Source organism: Talpa europaea (assembly GCF_964194135.1).
Source record: "Talpa europaea genome assembly, chromosome: 7".
NCBI classification, from domain to species: domain Eukaryota; kingdom Metazoa; phylum Chordata; class Mammalia; order Eulipotyphla; family Talpidae; genus Talpa; species Talpa europaea.
The window spans coordinates 128,485,197-128,503,342 of record NC_140074.1 but is presented as its reverse complement, the minus strand read 5'-3'; the positions used below and the strand labels follow the sequence as shown (position 1 = coordinate 128,503,342).

General features: G+C 32.5%; 1 protein-coding gene across 1 annotated transcript in view; it reads left to right on the top strand.

Moving 5' to 3' along the window:
- Nucleotides 1-2,388: 2,388 nt before the first annotated feature.
- Nucleotides 2,389-18,146, top strand: part of ABCA5 (ATP binding cassette subfamily A member 5) — a gene marked incomplete at its 3' end in the record, with an annotated part of 45,949 nt that continues 30,191 nt past the window's right edge. Inside the window, exons 1-11 of the mRNA XM_084238689.1 lie at nt 2,389-2,496; nt 3,540-3,744; nt 5,228-5,389; nt 6,222-6,310; nt 7,666-7,895; nt 9,788-9,929; nt 10,882-11,070; nt 12,328-12,475; nt 14,367-14,535; nt 15,870-15,928; nt 17,064-17,174. Of these exons, the coding sequence (XP_084094815.1) occupies nt 2,395-2,496; nt 3,540-3,744; nt 5,228-5,389; nt 6,222-6,310; nt 7,666-7,895; nt 9,788-9,929; nt 10,882-11,070; nt 12,328-12,475; nt 14,367-14,535; nt 15,870-15,928; nt 17,064-17,174 (1,606 nt within the window). The 5' untranslated portion in view covers nt 2,389-2,394. The remainder of the gene's footprint in view (nt 2,497-3,539; nt 3,745-5,227; nt 5,390-6,221; nt 6,311-7,665; nt 7,896-9,787; nt 9,930-10,881; nt 11,071-12,327; nt 12,476-14,366; nt 14,536-15,869; nt 15,929-17,063; nt 17,175-18,146) is intronic.

Below are 18,146 nucleotides of genomic sequence, written 5' to 3'. Positions count from 1 at the left end.
TTGAACTGAACATGCAGCTTTCAATTTCAATGAATAATTCAGTGGTCCCCACTAAATCAATGTGTTTTGGAGGTAACTTGAGAATGTTCTTGCTGTGTTGGTTATTGTGTCTGTTTTTTTTGTACTAAATCATCCTTGAACGAGTGTTTTTTTTAATTGGCCTAGAGATGATTATCAGTTCTTTATAGAATCTCATGTAACATTGATGAGGCTGCTGGAAGATTTCGTTTTTTGTGTATGATCCATTTTTTGACTAGTTAGTTTTGCTATTTCAATGTACTTATTTAATATTTTTATAGTCTATCTAATTATATGATTACTTTTTTATTATATGAGTAACATGTTGATTAGAGAATTGAGAAAATAGAGAAAAAGCACAAAGAAGCTAAATATTGTTTATAATCCTCTTAAATTAAAAAATATCTCTTCTGGACATAAAAAGGATGTTTATTTGACCTAAGCTGTCTTTAATTTTTAGCAATTTGATTATGATGTGAATTTCCTTTGATTTATCCTGTTTGGAATTCACCAGATTTCTTGAAGTAAAAAACCTATAAGTTTTTATCTCTTGCCAAATATGGAAAGTTTTTAGCTATTAACTCTTAAAAATTTTTTTTTTGATAGTTACACTTCCTCTCCTTTTGGGATTCTGATAACATAAATGTTAGACCTTTTGTTTTTATCCCCCCCACAAAAAAAGATCTTTTGCTTTCTTGTTCAGATTGCATAGCTTCTATTACTAGATATTTAAGTTCTCTTGACTCTTTTTCTATTGCATTCATTCTGCTGTTGAACCCACTATATGGGCTTTGTTACATTATTTTTCTGTTGTAAATTCTATTTGGTGATACTTCGTCTTGTTTCCTGGCAGAGATTTTCTATTTTTCACTATTTTCAAGCGGGTTTGCCAATTTTTGCTGGAACACTTTTTAAAGTAGCTGATTTAAAATTTTTGTCAGATAATTCCAAAGTCTATGTCATCTAAGCATTAGAATCTGTTGCTTTTCTTTACTTAATAGAATTGATATTTCTCACATGCTTCATTTATTGAAGTTGGGTTATATGAGATTCTGACACCCATGGAGAGTGGTGTTATTTTCTTTTATTGTACTCTTCTGTCAACCTGATTAGGTTCAAGTCAGTTTCCACTCCCATTCATTGAGCTGTGGTTCTCATTCCAGTTTAGTTTCCAAGTCTTTGCATTACAATTTGAGCCTATTCTGTGTGTGCCACCCAGTGACCAGTGTGGGTCTGTGCAGTGGTCAGTTAGTTCAGTTCCTCAAGTTTCTGATACACAGAGTAGAATTAGATCTATGTATGCCCAGCTTGGGAGAAAATCCAGGAGTTAATAAACAACTTCAGGGCCTCTCTGGTGGCACAGGCACTTGAGCGCAGCTCTGTGAAGCTGTCTGCAGCACGGGCTCGATTGCAGCCAGCCCACTAGAATCCCACGTGGTGCGGCAAACCTCTCCTGTCTCACCTGCTGCTCCCCTCAGCAGTGTATTTCGTCAGTCTGCCTGTTCTGTTCCCCGCTCTGTCTCTGGTGAATCCCCTCACCCTCCCAAGCACCTGGCCTGGACCCCGGCACTTATATAAATAAAAATAAATCTTTAAAAAAAAATTAAAAAAAAAATATACAACTTCATTGGCTTGTTCCTGAACTTCCTCTTTTTATTTGTTCTCTTTGCTACTTTCTGATTCCCTGTAGCTTCTCTTTTCCATCTAGCAACCAGAAATTACGGTTTATTTGTCCCATTGGATCACCTACTTCTGCAACCAAATACACAACATTCAGGGCCCAAGTACAAGAGGTGGAGATAAAAGCAATGGGATTTGGTACCATCCTTAGGAATCATGGTTCCACTTAATGGAGAAACTTTCCACTTAATGGAAAACTTTCACCTGCCTCAAGAGTTTTGGCTCCATTAAGCTTTCATTGCTGCACCTGGTATTGTTTGGGGACAGCAGCACAGGAAAATACAGAAAAGGAAAACAGCTTGGGTACTTCCACATTCTCCCTGAATAGAAGCCTTTCTTTTCCTTCTCAAACCAGAACTAGAGTGCATTTGGACCTCTCTTTGTACCCGGGTCTCTCCTTCCGGTCCATTTAGTTTGGGAGGTACAGAAAGGAAAAGTGGCCGTAAGTTCAGGTTGGGTGGTATTCTGAACTATGGTCCCCCTTGTTTCTCATGCTACTTTTTACTCCTCAGATTCTTCAAATTGCTATTTCCTGCAGTTTGTTCAGTAGGAGACAGCTTAGCGTATGCTTAACTATGTTGAACTGTAGACTGAAACATTTGTTTGTGCTGGTTGTAGTGGTATGTACCTTACCTTACTCTGTGGTTCCCCCCATTTTTTTTAATCTTCCCCTTTTAATAGACTGATCCAGAAGAAATGGCTACAGCAATTAGAGAGGTGGGAGTTTGGAGACAGACCAGAACTCTCCTATTGAAGAATTATCTAATTAAATGCAGGACTAAAAAAAGTAGTGTTCAGGTAAGTTAAATGTCTCTTCCTTGTGTCTTGTTAAGTTTTTGATATGTTCCATATTTGAGGTGACTTATTTTGCTGGTACACATTTATTATAATTTTATATCTTTAGATCTCTTTAATTTTCTTGTTGAATAAAATTTTGACATGTTAGCCATGGAAGAGCATGCAAATAACCTAATGTTTTTCTAAATGTTACAAATTTTAATGATTTCTAAATTTAGTTAATTAAAAAAATAATTTCTGATGACATTGCTTAAATTTGAACTTTTAGGCATGCATTTTCCAAGTTTCCACATTCTCCAGACAGCTTCGTTGAACAGTATTCCACAGTTCTTTCCCCATGACCTCCCATTATTTTGGAGTCAGGATTGAATTGCCCAAGATTACTAAAATACACCACATATTTGTACTTATAAGCATGTTACTTTTAAAGGTAGAAGAAAGAATGAACAATGACTAATCAGTTCATAATAATTTCAAAGGATGAAAATAAATTATTCAACTTCCCTTGAAACCAACAGCAATTATAAAGCAAGATGAAATAATTTATTCTTCCTAAAGCAGACTAACTCAGTTGAGATTTAATAGTAGAAACATAAGTATAATTAAAGGATGTGCTTTAATTCAGAATTGAATAAAGAAATTTTATGATGATTGCTGTTAGGGATATTTGTAATTTACTTTAATTGAAATATTTACGAAAATAGGTAATTAATTTATATTTTATCAGAAATAAACATAAATCAATAAAATATTAATATATAAATAAAATAACTCATGAGCAAATTTATTATTATATTTTATAGTAGTAACCTAGGATGTTTGAATATTAGCTTTTATGTCATTTAAATTTATTATGTAACTTGAGTTTTTCAATATTTCAGTAAAACTGAATGTAAAGGAAAAATGATGAAGTATACCTCTTTAGGTAATTAGATGCAAATTCTTCATGTTTTTCTTAATACTACATTATTTACATAGAAATCCTGATAATTTTTGCTGCCCTTATTTACTTCATCACAATTTGTCTGTTTTCTTTATTCCAGGAAATTCTTTTTCCACTATTTTTTTTATTTTGGTTAATATTAATTAGCATGATGCATCCAAATAAGAAATATGAAGAAGTGCCTGATATGGAACTTAACCCTATGGACAAATCCCTCATTTCACACCTAATTCTTGGTTACACTCCAGTGACTAATGTTACAAGAAACATCATGCAGATGGTTTCTACGGAGCACCTGTCAGATGGTACTGTGACTTACACAGTTTATATTAGACAGGCTCTTCATTGTTTTTCTGCTTGCTTATTAAGTAAATCACCTTCTTAACATTTAGAGGCATGTTCCTTCACAAAAGCATAATTTCATAAAATATTACAATTATTTAATTCTGCTCCCATATGTTTTTCATGAATCTTTGCTTAGAAGCTTGGTGATAGGAAGCCTATATTATATGTTTTAGTATTTTCTGTTTAATTCATTAAATATATCTGTATAGAATAAATGATTTCAAGGAATTTTTCATTTTGACTCTGACTTATAATAATTAACAAGCTAGAAATATATGATAAAGATTATAAAACAATACTCATCAGCTTGCCCTATCAGATTGCCCTATATATATGTTGTCTACTGCAGAGGTACTTAGTGTTGGAGACTATGATTGTGACTAAGTACGTAACTATTTTTCTCAGATTGTACTTTTCACAAAGAAGTGAACTGAACTGGAAATCAGTGTAAGTGGTGAGACACTATTGAGCCCAAAGGGACTGAAAGATCTGGAGGCAAGAACTGGCAAAAGTGACAGAAATGTTTATACCATGATAACTGATTTAATAAAGTGCTGAATTATAAAAAATGACAGTTTTACATGTCTTTTGTCATATAGGATAGTTGTAATTAGTTCCAGTGTGTATCAGCACATTATTGTATATAATGCATCACTAAATAGATGATGTCTATATAATCAAGAGCCAAATAACTTCTCCCCTGTTTTACTATTTAATATTTTTATCAAACACATATTTTATTGGTTTATAATAATATTTATTGCTTTATTATATTAAGTATAAGTAGCTTAGATAGCCATAAGAATTTAGCAGGCCAGCTCAAAAAACTGATCAGAGATTTTGAGAAATACCAATCTCATGTTCATTCACCACATATTCTGAGATGTCTGTGGTGAAAATAAGTTGCTTGTAAATAAAACTTTACAAAAATATTTAAAACTTTAAATTATCTAATGTGAAAGGAAGGTCAGCTATGATAACAGTATTTTTTACTTATATATATCTTCTAAGTAAGGAACAAATAGGAAATTTTTGTTCAAAGAATAGTTGTGTCATAGTTACATTTTTAGTTTCAGAGAATTGTGGAATTTTTTTCTTAAGAAATACATGAATATAAAATATTTAGCAAGGAGTTTGTTTCTATAGTTAACTTCAACACAACTAAATGAATTGCATAATACTGCAGTAAAGTTTATGCTATACTTAAATATGTTAGTAATGTATTATGCTGACAATTTATGTAATCAAATCACAGCTGTGAAATAGTGTGTAAAACTAAAATTCTTTCACTTTTCTTTATTGAGTATTCATTTACTAGAAGTTAGAGAATAAAACAAAAGAACTTATAAAATACTACATTCATCAAATATAATGCTAAATTTGATGTGTTTTAGTAAACTATTTTAACCTGTGAGTTAACTACATTGTTATAATATTTTATAGTTATAATTACTGAAGAATATACAACAGAAAAAGAATTGATAGCATCCAGTCTTTCTAAGCCCAGCAACTTTGTCGGTGTGGTTTTCAAAGACTTCATGTCCTATGAACTCCGTTTTTTTCCTGATATGATTCCAGTAGCTCCTATTTATATGGATTCAAGAGGTAAACAGCCCTCAATAATAACTGACAGTCAATTTTATTAGTATCTCTGTGCTTTTAATTCATATGCAGAATTTGATGGGGTACAAATATATGCAGATAAGAAAAATGTCAAGTATAGCAAAATGTATGTCTACAGATAATATAAAATTTATGTACTTATTTTAATTTTGTATACAATATTATTTTGATTACAGTAACATAAAGCAAAATGAATGGTATCTTGAATTATATGACTTTCTCAATCTGTATTTTTTTAATGTAATTATGTCACATATGACGTAATTTTAATGTAATTATGTCACATATGAAATAGTAGATTACATATCTTTAAAATCTCAAGATCTTCTACCAAATGAGCTCTATTAATTTTATATTTGAAACAATGATAACAACCTTCAATTCTTAAATATTTGAAGAGATATTAGTAGCCACAAACCTTTATTAAGCAATGTTAAAGTCACCATGCTAAGTACTGAATTTGCAACTTGATTCCATAAACCCCTTATAGAAATTTTTTTCCTGTTCTTTTAACCTGAATTGGCAGTATTTTGAAGCTGGCAAATCATTATAGTATGACCTTAAAACAGAAAAGTGACTTATTTTAATTAAACTGTGTTTATTAAAAGAAATGAACTTTCATTTGTATTCATTCACCATTCAAAAACTTCAGATGTGCTAGATGTTGTTTCTTAGTGAAGGGCAGTTATTTATTTTCATTGATTCTATAGAGATTGATTAGTTATTTTATTTTGGTAATTTTCCATATGATATCTTTAAAAGAAAGCACTTTGGTATTGTACAAAATCTAGTAACTCATAATTTCCCCCCTTAGCTGGCTGTTCAAAATCATGTGAGGCTGCTCAGTACTGGACCTCAGGGTTCACAGTTTTACAAGCATCCATAGATGCTGCCATTATACAGGTAAGTATGAGAAAGTGAGAAAAATAAAGCCAAACCATATTTTAACCATTACACCCTAGCCTTAAAATGTCCTAGCTTTTATAATGGAATTTGGTTTGACTATTGTCCAACATACAAAATACATAACTTATTACAACTCCTTTAAGAACAAAGATAAGGAGGAAGTCATATTTTCTGATTTAATATTTTTTGAAACTTTTCTTAATAATTTCTAGACATATGATTCTGCATTCTCTACACCTGTTTTATTTTATCTATGTTGATCATAGGTAATATCATGAAAGATAGATTTTTGCAGACTTTTCCTGTAATAAAAATAGCTTAGAAAGTGAATATCTTTATTATCTTAATTATAATTGTAGATTTTTAAATTTGACACGCATTTATCACTTATTTGCCAAGTACTGTTTCTTGAGACTGCGTTTCAATACTATATTACCACTAGGATTGTGTGTAAATGTTATGGTTATATCAAAGACATGGTTAGATCTGACCCTTTGTTTTACCTTTTGGTAGAAATGAACAGGGTATCTCAAAGAGACCTATCTCTGTTAGTTGTTAATTAGTAATGTAGTAAAATGACTACAATAAATCATGTTTTCTTTACAAGGTTGTAAGAACCAAATGAGATGGTATATATATAGAGAGAGAATTGTGTGTAAATTTCCAATATAAGTGTACTGTAGATGGATAATGTAAAAATTCAGTAACAAAAGTTTAAGATAAAGGCAGTGAACTATAAGACATATCACATTGATGATCTCATTGTACTTATTTGTATTCTAGCCAAAGATCTTAGTAATCCACAACCCAGAGCACACTGGCTGAATAAGCAGAGCAGATCTCATTTAGACATTCAGTTGAGCACTAAAAATTTCATATGGTGTACATAGTATTACAGTTTTATCTTTACATGCTTCATAATAGATTTTAAGATAATAGGGCATGCTACTTAAAATAATATTTTTTAATGAACCATTCTTTCATTGCACTAATTATCATTTCTTAATTCCTCAATTTTATAAATGCATGTATTTGTTAAGATACATCTAATTGTCTGCTTAAGATGATAATGTTCAACTTTATGTGCTTTGATAAATTATTTAATCAAAATTTACACTTTCCAACTTTAGACTTTAACTTTATGTATGCTTCCAAAATGAATGAAAGCATTCTTCAACTCTGTACCATGAAGTCAGGATCACAATACAGCTTTATTTTAAGTGTCTAGCTTTTTGAGGATTTCTGTTTTGTGCTAGGTTACTATCTAAAGTTTGGGGTACAATTGTCACATTTTATTAGGGACTACTATCAGAACTAAATTAATTGAATGTATTTACATTTTTTAATTATAGTTGAAGACCAATGTTTCTCTTTGGAAGGAGCTGGAGTCAACTAAAGCTGTTATTATGGGAGAAACTGCTGTTGTAGAAATAGATACCTTCCCCCGAGGAGTAATCTTAATATACCTAGTTATAGCATTTTCACCTTTTGGATACTTTCTGGCAATTCATATTGTAGCAGAAAAAGAGAAAAAGTTAAAAGAGTTTTTAAAGATAATGGGACTTCATGACACTGCCTTTTGGTATGTTATTAAAAGTTTATTGCTTAGTATAATTAATAATTATATTAAATGTACAAATCTTAAGAAATGTAATTTTGTTATCCATCTGATTTGATAAGGTGCTGATCCTGTTTTCATAAAATGACTGACTTTTTTTTATATGACACTAGTCAACAGGCTTTTAGCATTTACTTGTTTGACTAAAGGAATTAGGAGTTGGAAAGCTCATCTTTATTTTACATGTTTTACTTTTATTTCCTATTTTGTTTGAATCACTGAGATGTGCTCCATGTACTTCAGTATATATGTTAGTGTTAAGAAAATACAAGATCTTGAAAAAGTAAAAATTAGTTACCTGTTACTGTCTTCTGCAATACCATCACACAAGATATCTCAGTAAAAATTTTGTTAAAATGATCGATGTTTCTGTGGCTTGTGGGCTTTTTTCCCCTGGAAACAGTTATTTTTGTGAATTAAGACAAATCACAAATAATTTTTTTTTTAAGATTTCTTTTTATTTATTTATACAAGCACTGGGTACAGTCAGAAGCGCGGGAGGGTGAGAGAATTCACCAGAGTCAGAGCGGGAGCAGAACAGGCAGAAGGACCGAAGGACACTGCTGAGGGGAGCAGCGGGCGGCAGGAGAGGTCTGCGTGCCATGTGGGACCCTCCTCCGGTGGCCGGGGAGCAGCCTGGGAACGAACCAGCGCTGCAGAGGCTGCGGGCAGCTTCGCAACCCAGCGCTCAACCGCTGCACCACCAGGGAGGCCCCACAAATAATTTTCAGAGAAACAAATGAAAATTTTTTTGCACATGCAAGTGTTAATGTATTAGCATTATTACACAGTGATAATTTTATAGAGGCATGCATGCAGTTTTGTAAATAATTGTAAGTATATTATTCTTAACTTCCCACTATGCTGTAAGATAATTTATTTTTCCCTCATTTTGGGGAAAAAGTTAATATTGTGCATGTGAATTGCCATTATAGTTCACTTAACAAAATTTTATTTCTTTAAATCCATTGCAACAACTAATTATAACACTTTACATAATGGGGACATTGTTTATAACATTTCTTGCTCATTTTTCCCTCATGTTGTTTTTGTAGTGATAATTTTTTAAGATGTGTGGGGTTATTACAGTATTTTGTGAGGAAATAGTAACTTGAAGAATTTAGGCATATCAATCTCTTGGTGCCTCATTTTTGCCTCTATAATGATGGATTCAATTTTGGTAATTTAGGTATCTTTTAGCCCTTTCTCAGTGATGGCATCATATTAAAAATTAAATCATGATCTCTTAGCCTTAAAAATAAAAAGAAAACTAATTATTGTAGCAATTCCATTGAGCTCTGATTTGAGGAAAATTTTGAGAAAATTTAGTGAATTCATTGTTGATCTTGATCTTGCATTGTATAAGTATAGTTCTATGGTGTTGATTAATGAGGAACCCTGTATTGTTTGGAGCACGAAAAGTCCTCAGAAGTGTAATTGTAGCACATGCCATGAAGAAAATTCTTACTCACTACTTTTTTATGTGTTTTAAGAAAATCAGTAGTGATGTACATTATCGAACTTTCAAAAGAGTATTAGATTACAATCAACCATGCATGACTACTGTCAATTTGTATAAAGTTTTTTATGACTCTTAGCAAGATACCATTTTTTCACTATATCTATATTTACATGTATGTAAATATATCTATAAATAAGTTTGCCTATAACAACCAAAACTGTAAAATTTTAGAAGTGTTCATTTTCAGTACATGTGCATATACAGAAGTTAATAGATTAACCTAATTTTAAGAATGAAATGGCTAACGTAATGGTGAAGAGTTGTTTAAAGTGATTTTTCTTAACTGCTTAAGTTTATGCATTTGACCATAAATGTATTTGTATTGTCATTTTAGGCTTTCCTGGGTTCTTCTGTATACAAGTTTGATTTTTCTTATGTCCCTCATTATGGCAGTCATTGCAACAGCTTCTTCGTTATTTCCTCAGAGTAGCTGCGTTGTGATATTTCTACTTTTTTTCCTGTATGGATTATCATCTGTAAGTATTTTAACTTGAAAATGGTTATAAAGAACTGTCAAGGTATTTGATTAATGAAGCAGAGTCTTGTTTGGTTTACTTATAGTTGATTTCTTGTGAAAGACAGATTGGCTTGTATATAGCATCATTGTACCTTCATATTATTTGATAAGATGCAAAATAGCTTCAAGTTTCAGTTAACTTGTTTTCATATGATGCGTTTCACATATAATTCCTTTGAGTCTATCTTCTACTATTTTCATATACTAGTATGTGTATTTAAGATTGTCTGGTACTGTTTTTTTTCCCCCTTTGTTTTCCTGAAATCCTATTTCAGATTACTTATGTTATAGGATGATGATGTGTAAAGATATGTCTTTGAAACACAGTTCTTTGTTAATGAAGCTACGGTTGATACTTGTGTGGTAAACTGATACTTGTGTGGTAAACTGATACTTGTGTGGTAAACTTGCTATTAGTGACCAACCTGTTACATGTGGTTCCAATTCCCCTTCTGATTCGCCTTTGTGCCTATGCTGTCCCAGCTATTAAATATTTTGACTACTAGCTCTGCTCTGTAACATGATCATTTACAAAGAACTCATACACTTCGATATTAATTGCCTGTTTTATTAACTGGTTTTCTGTCTTATCAACACATATGTTTAAAAGATGGGTTCTGTATTTAAAGGCTTGTTTATTTATTCTTTGACATATATACACACCTCTAACTGTAGAAACACTATGGTTGCTGTAGTATATCCAATTGTGTAGATAAGATGAGATAAGATGTAGTTTTTAGTATTTATCGATTACTATTTGTATGAAATTAAAATATCTTACTATAGCATTTAGAATTTGTTTTAATGAGATATTTTTCAGTGAAAATTTGTTCTTTTACAAGCAAAATTTAATTTGTTTTCATACTGGTGTATATGAATGTTGCATTAATATTAATATTCATATTTTATAGGTATTTTTTGCTTTAATGCTGACACCTCTTTTTAAAAAATCAAAACATGTGGGAATAGTTGAATTTTTAGTCACTGTGGCTTTTGGATTTATTGGTCTTTTGATAGTCCTCATGGAAAATTTTCCCAAGTCACTAGTGTGGCTGTTCAGTCCCTTCTGTCAGTGTACTTTTTTAATTGGTATTGCACAGGTAGGTAATATTTTTATCTTGTTTTCACTGAATACTTTCTTTTCAGTTCCAGGCAGCATATCATGCTAGAGCACATTTGATACTGGCTTCATTTATACTTTTTAATTTTTTAATTATATGATCTGTTTATAAATTCTTCACCTTTTGCTTAACTGTATCTCAGGTACCTGTTTCACTGCAAGTTTGTTAGAAGTCATTGGTTTAAGCATCAAGTAATCTAGATTACTCTGTGGTTTGGTTACAAGTAAATTTATCTTAAATGTATGTCTGGTAGAAAATTGTGGATCAAAGCAAAGTTTTTATGACTATAGTAGTGATCTGGTAGGTTTTATTGGTTGAGGATCGATGAGATTGTTATTCACCTAAATCATAATTAGATTTATAAATGTAATTGTTATTGATTTCTGGAGTGGCAGTCAGATACTAAGGGGAAAACTCTCATAAGAAACTGCTTATATAATAGAGTTTAAATTTGGTTAATGTATAAAGAAAAAATGTAATTACTTAATGTAAGTGATTATTCATATTGACGGGATAGAATTCCTTTGACTTGTGAGACTTCAGACAGATTGTTAATGAATATTGAATTAAACAAATTTTAATTAATTGAGACCTAAGGGCTATTACACATTTTGAGAATCCAGTGAGTCACCATCCACTTAGGTTTAAAGATACACAGGCTTTTGTTATCAGTTGGAGGAACTTCCAGTGTCATTTAATTCATCTCCTTTTCACAGATAAGGATTTTTAAAATCCAGTGGGATACATTTATAGTTATTCACTTAATGAAAGGTTTAGGACCTAAATGAGGTCTCAGTGTCCAGTATATATATCTTTCTGTCCTATCACATATATCTGCTATGAAGAATTTAAGTAATTGTGTTAATTAATCAGAGAGCCTTTTCCTTTTTCAGTCTTGAAAAAATGCTGTCCATAATTTTATTCTCTAACCATTTGTTTGATTTCCATGTGGCCCATAACTCTTTTATTTGCATTAGTTAGGATTAGCAGCACACATAATAACATTAAAACAAATGTTCCAGGGGGTGAATGTATATTAATTTTAGAAGCACAGCATTATAAACATGATTGTTGTGAAAAACTTAGTAATTGCTTTCTTTATAAATGGTGGATTGTTTAGTTTATTAAAAGACCTAGTTTGGTTACTGATATTCTAGATATATTAACTGTCATTAGCATTAGCTTTTACTTATTTTTACCATTTTTCATAATAAATTGATGTTTCTATTTTTTTAGGTCATGCATTTAGAAGATTTTAATGAAGGTGCTTTATTTTCTAATTTGACCGAAGGCCCATATCCTCTAATTATCACTATTATCATGCTAGCACTTAATAGTATATTCTATGTCCTCTTGGCTGTGTATCTTGATCAAGTCATTCCAGGTATGTAGGTATTGGATTTTACATGAAAGATTTTTAGGTTTTTTTGCCCATTTAGGGTCAAATTGATTTTAATTATTTTTTTCTAGCCAGAGTACCATAAGTCATAGTCATTGTTATAATTTTCAATTTAAAATATTAAGTGTATTTTATACCTAATGCCTGAACATCTATTGAACATAAGAGTACGTGACAAGAGAGCAGTTTATTTGGAAAGCCCTAAGTCTCTAACTGAACTTTTTAGACCTTCCCTGTATCAATCTTTTTTGGTAAAAGGGTTTCATTATTTTATTCTCTGAGATATAAAACTATGCAGTTTTCTTATAATCCCTCTTAATCTCCTCATTTCCTATCAGGCCAACTCCTGTAGATTCAAACATTATTAAATATCCTGTATACCTTCTTTGTTTTCCCCCTTGAGTTTCTCATTACTTTTGTCTACATTTTGAAGCTGCAAACCTGCAGTGTCTTATGTGGTAACTACTAAGGACATGGGGCTTTTAGAATATTATTAATTAGAATTAATTGAATTAATTTCCTGAGTAGTTCAAGCTGCATATGACTATTAGTTGCCAAATTGTACATTGCAGAGATAGGACATTTCCATCATTGCAAAGAGTTCTGTTGAGCAGCACGAGTTTGGAGCATTGCAGTACCTCTCCCTTAGTGATACCTCAACTCTGTCTAAGAAATTCAACTTTCCTTTAACTCAAGATAGTCATCTGCTCAGAAGGCTTGCTGGTCATATCCTGGTGAATTAAATAGAAATCTATTATGTACTACATATTAATGTCCTGCACAATACTTTTATAGATTTAATCTCTCCTTATCTTTCTCCTCTTTATTACATTAAATGTCTATCAGAACAGTCCTGTTTACTCACTTAATAAACACATTTCCAGTGTGTCAGTTATTTTGTTTTTAGCTACTCATAACAGAAATATCTTTCTAAATGGCTTAGCCAAGAGGGCAATCAATTGTCTTAAAAGGAAGTCCAGAGAAAGGATGGGCCCTATATCCTTTGTCTTGATCACTCTATCACCAGGAAACGCGCTTTCTCCATGCCTTTGCCACCAAAACTGCCAGTTTTGCTCCCTTGAAACTGCACGATGTTACCCTTCTTTGTTTATGTCCATTAAAAGAGGGAGGGGGCATCTTTCCCCCAACTAAGCCCCTTGCTTCTTTCTGATTGGTTACATGCTTACGACTGGAGCAGCTAGTCACCAGAGCATGCAAATACTGGTTACAATCATGAGAATTTTCTGTGTAGTTGGGATCAGATCTCTTTGAGACATGTGGCCATGTGGATATTTAAAAAAATGGGAAGTATTTTTTCGGGGGGAAAGAGGAAGATGGAAACATGCAGTGTGGACATGTATTACTGTACCATATCTGTGTCCTCTGTCTGTTCTGTTGCTGTGTTACCCTCCTAATTCTAATTCTCTATGAACCATCTCCACGTTTCTGAAAGTTCCCTGTTTTCAAACACTATCTAAATTGATCCTCATTTAGACCTTTAGGATATATAACCCTTATCCAGATGTAAACATTTCTTTTTTGAACTTTTATACCACTACGTATTACATGCCTCATGTTATGCATTATGTTCTAACTATTTGGCATATATGTGTACCCCTAAAGATGTAAGTTCCTTGAGAGCAGGAAATGTGTTTTACTCACTTTTACATTCTTGTGCCCTCTGAGTTAACTCAGAAACTGTTTATGAACTAAAGTTATTTGTCAATGAAACTTTATTTCTCCTGCAACATTAGACAGTATTTTCTATCTGAATGTTAGAGGTAGGCTATCATATGTTTCGCATACTGCTTTTATGAGTTAAAAACTAGTTTTCAGAAGTAATTTGTCACGATAACTCAGTATTTTTATTTTTCAGGGGAATTTGGCTTACGGAGATCATCTTTATATTTTCTGCAGCCATCTTATTGGTCAAAGAGCAAAAGAAATTATAAGGAGCTATCAGAGGGCAATGTTAATGGAAGTATTAGTTTTAGTGAAATTGTTGAGCCCGTTTCTTCAGAATTTATAGGAAAAGAAGCCATTAGGTATGGTTTAATCTTTGACAATTTAGGTATAAGACGTGCTAACAGAATTTGCCATGTTTAAGTTCTGTCTTTTAAATAAAGTATGTAAATATGGTATCTTAGGATATTTGGTATATATTTCATGATTTTTACAACAACTATTAAAAGTTGCTTTTCATCTAAGTTCTTATTTTGTTGCAATCATTTAAAATAAGGTTGCTGCTAGATTTGAAATTTTATTTTTAATGGAAATTTCAAATCTTAATAAAACCTAGTGTTTATATAAAAATGGCTTTATGCTTTCTCCATTAAGTATCTTGAAACAGAATAAGAATTAACATTATTATTTTATTCAGGTGACATTATCTGAGTGTATTAAATTGTCCTCTGTTAATCTCATAGTTCCTTGTGACATAATTGGAATATGTTTAAATTTAAGAACCAAAGAATTTTATTTCCATTCCTTATTAGAGTCAAAACCAAATTAAGAAAGTAATGAAGAAGAGAAAGAAAAAAGAAATATGTGAAAAATGAAATATAAATTGTTTTTTTTAATTTAAGAAAAATATATGATGTAATCATTGTAAACTGATTTATGCCTTCTCAAGGGCAAAAATCAAACTGACTAAAAAACCATTAATTCTTTAAATAGTTATATAAAACAATTAAAACCAAATGAGAGAATCACTTCACATTTATAGACCATTTGAAATGTGATGATATGAGATAGTGTTTTGATTTTAATCTCCTTTAACTGATTAATAAGAATTTGGCTAATTACAAACAAAAACTATAAAAGATGGAAAGAAATCTCTAAGTTGCTTGACTCAGATGCTTTACTTTCTTTTTTTGTTGTTAAAGATGTATTTATTTATGCATACAAGAACTAGGGTGTAGGCCAGAGGCGCTGGAGTTGAGGGGATTTACCAGAGACAGAGTGGGGAGCAGAAGAAGTGGATCGACTGAAATATACTGCTGAAGGGAGCAGCGGGCAAGGCAGGAGAGGTCTGCTGCACCATGTGGGTTAGCTCCCTGGCCAGGAATGGAACTCTCAGGCCACAGTGGCTGGAGATAGCTTGGCAATGCTGAGACTTAACCCCTGCACCACCAGAGAGGCCCTGCTTTAATTTCTTAATAGAAGTTGACTTCTTGTGCAAAATGAACGCAGCATAAAATGAAGAATTGTAAACTTTTTCTTGTGGTTCCTTCAAAATAATTTTATAATTATTTGTCAAACCTGGCTTATTGTTTTGTTAGGAAGGTATTATTCCTATTAAACATGACAACTATGATACATTTTATACAAGTAAAGACAAACTTATTGTTTAAATAAAGTGGAAAATGATGTTTTTCAGAATCAGTGGTATTCAGAAGACCTACAGAAAGAAAGGTGAAAATGTGGAGGCTTTGAGAAGTAAGTGTTTTTCCTAGTATTCCATCCATGCTATAGTTTTTAAAATTAGTTAATTCTTTTTTATTGATGTAATGTTGGCTTACAACACTGTATGTGTTAGAGGGTATAGGTTCACGCCTCTTCAAATGAATGTTGCCACACCATGCATACCACCAAAATACTGGTAACCACCACATTCCACTGACCACATTCATTACCTCCACACCCCCCCACCTGGCCCCAGCCCTATAACATCAGTTCTGCAGTCAAATCCAAGAGTTTGTTTTGTTTCCTTATATTGTACACATGAATGAATCAGTTGATAGTATTAAATTACAAGTGGAAAAGCAAGTTTAAAATGTTCAAACTGGGTGTTCAAATCCCTGTCTCTGTCTTCCTTCCATGATTGATCCATCCATCCAGTTACATTTTTTTTTTAAAGATTTATTTATTTATACAAGCACTGGGTACAGTCAGAAGTACGGGAGGGCGAGAGAATTCACAGAGCCAGAGCAGGGAGCAGAGCAGGCAGACTGACGAAGTATACTGCTGAGGGGAGCAGCAGGCAGCAGGAGAGGTCTGCGCGCCGTGTGGTACCCTCGCCCGGTGGCTGGGAATCGAACTGGAGCTGAAGAGGCTGCGGGCAGCTTCGCAACTCAGTGCTCAACCGCTGTGCCACTGGGGAGGCCCCATCCAGTTACATTTTTTATTCCATGTTTCTTTTATTTAAAATGGACCTTTTAAGTATTTACTGTTATTCCCATATAATTGGTTAACTTTAGTTTCTTGCTAATGTATCTAGCATGGCTAAAAATACACTTGAAACAAATTTTTATTGTCTCATTATTTGTTTTAATGCCCTTGGAAATTCCCAAAAGTGAGTATGAAGAAGCACCCCCATCAAATTTTGTGCACTCTAAATCTGTTAATGTAACAAAAAACAGGTTTATTTTATTACTCCTCTTATTGTTCATATATGGACTATAACAAGGAATTATTATGCTATAACATTAAATATTAAGCTGTTAAATGTGCTGATAACTTTATATCTATTTTTAACTTATTGACTTATTTAATGATTGCTCAACTGTGATGGCTTATCTTGCATAGCTAAACAGAAATAAACATTGCATTTGATTCTTCTTTCCTTCACTAGATTTGTCATTTGACATATATGAAGGTCAGATCACTGCATTGCTTGGCCACAGTGGGACAGGAAAGAGCACACTGATGAATATTCTTTGTGGACTCTGCCCACCTTCTGATGGTGAGAGTTTTCTGATTTAAACAGAAAAAATCTTCATTTTATTAGTGTTATTAACCAAAGTAATGCAGTTATCCTTGAAATAAGTGCTGATTAATTTTTTGATCATTTGGGACCAATTTCTGGGTCTTCTTTTGATTTTATACATATTTTTCAATAGACAGAAAAAATGAATCATGTTTAGTAAAGTGAAAACGATCTGATTTTGTACCTATTTTATCAGATATTTTGCATGTGTATGTGTGTTTTTTACTTCAAGGAAAGATAAATCAGTAATTAATTAGAAATTAAGTGAGATCTATAGACAGTTCAGGCTGAAAAGACAGAAATAGATTTCTAAATATGCTACGATGGTTTGAAACAAAAAATGATAAATGTCAACACTGTCTCCTAAAATAGAGTTGTTTTGTTCTCCTAGCATATAAGTATTATATATGGTTGTCATAAAGGTGAGAATTCAGTTGGCATTTTCACAGTTATTTCAGCAATAACCCAATAGAGTGATAGCACAATAAATTTTTTACTTTGAGAAAGGACCAAATTTCCATATACTGTATTTGCATCTTTTATTTATTTTTTTAAAGATTTATTTATTTACACAAGCACTGGGTACAGGTCAGAGGTGCGGGAGGGTGAGAGAATCCACCAGAGACAGAGCAGGGAGCAGAACAGCAGAAGGACTGAAATACACTGCTGAGGGGAGCAGCAGGCAAGACAGGAGACGTCTGCTGCACCATGTGGGAATCTCCCTGGCCGGCCGGGAATCAAACAGGCACTGTAGAGGCTGGAGACAGCCTCACAATTCTGCGCTCAATCCTCTGTGCCACTGGGGAGGCCTGTATTTGCATCTTTTAAAGGAAAGTTAAACTTCCAAAATTTGTTTGATTTTACTTGTCCTGGTCATGTCACTCTTTGACAGTAGTAGTAATATTTAAATTTATATAAGAATATATGATTCTTGTTACAGTTCTCTAC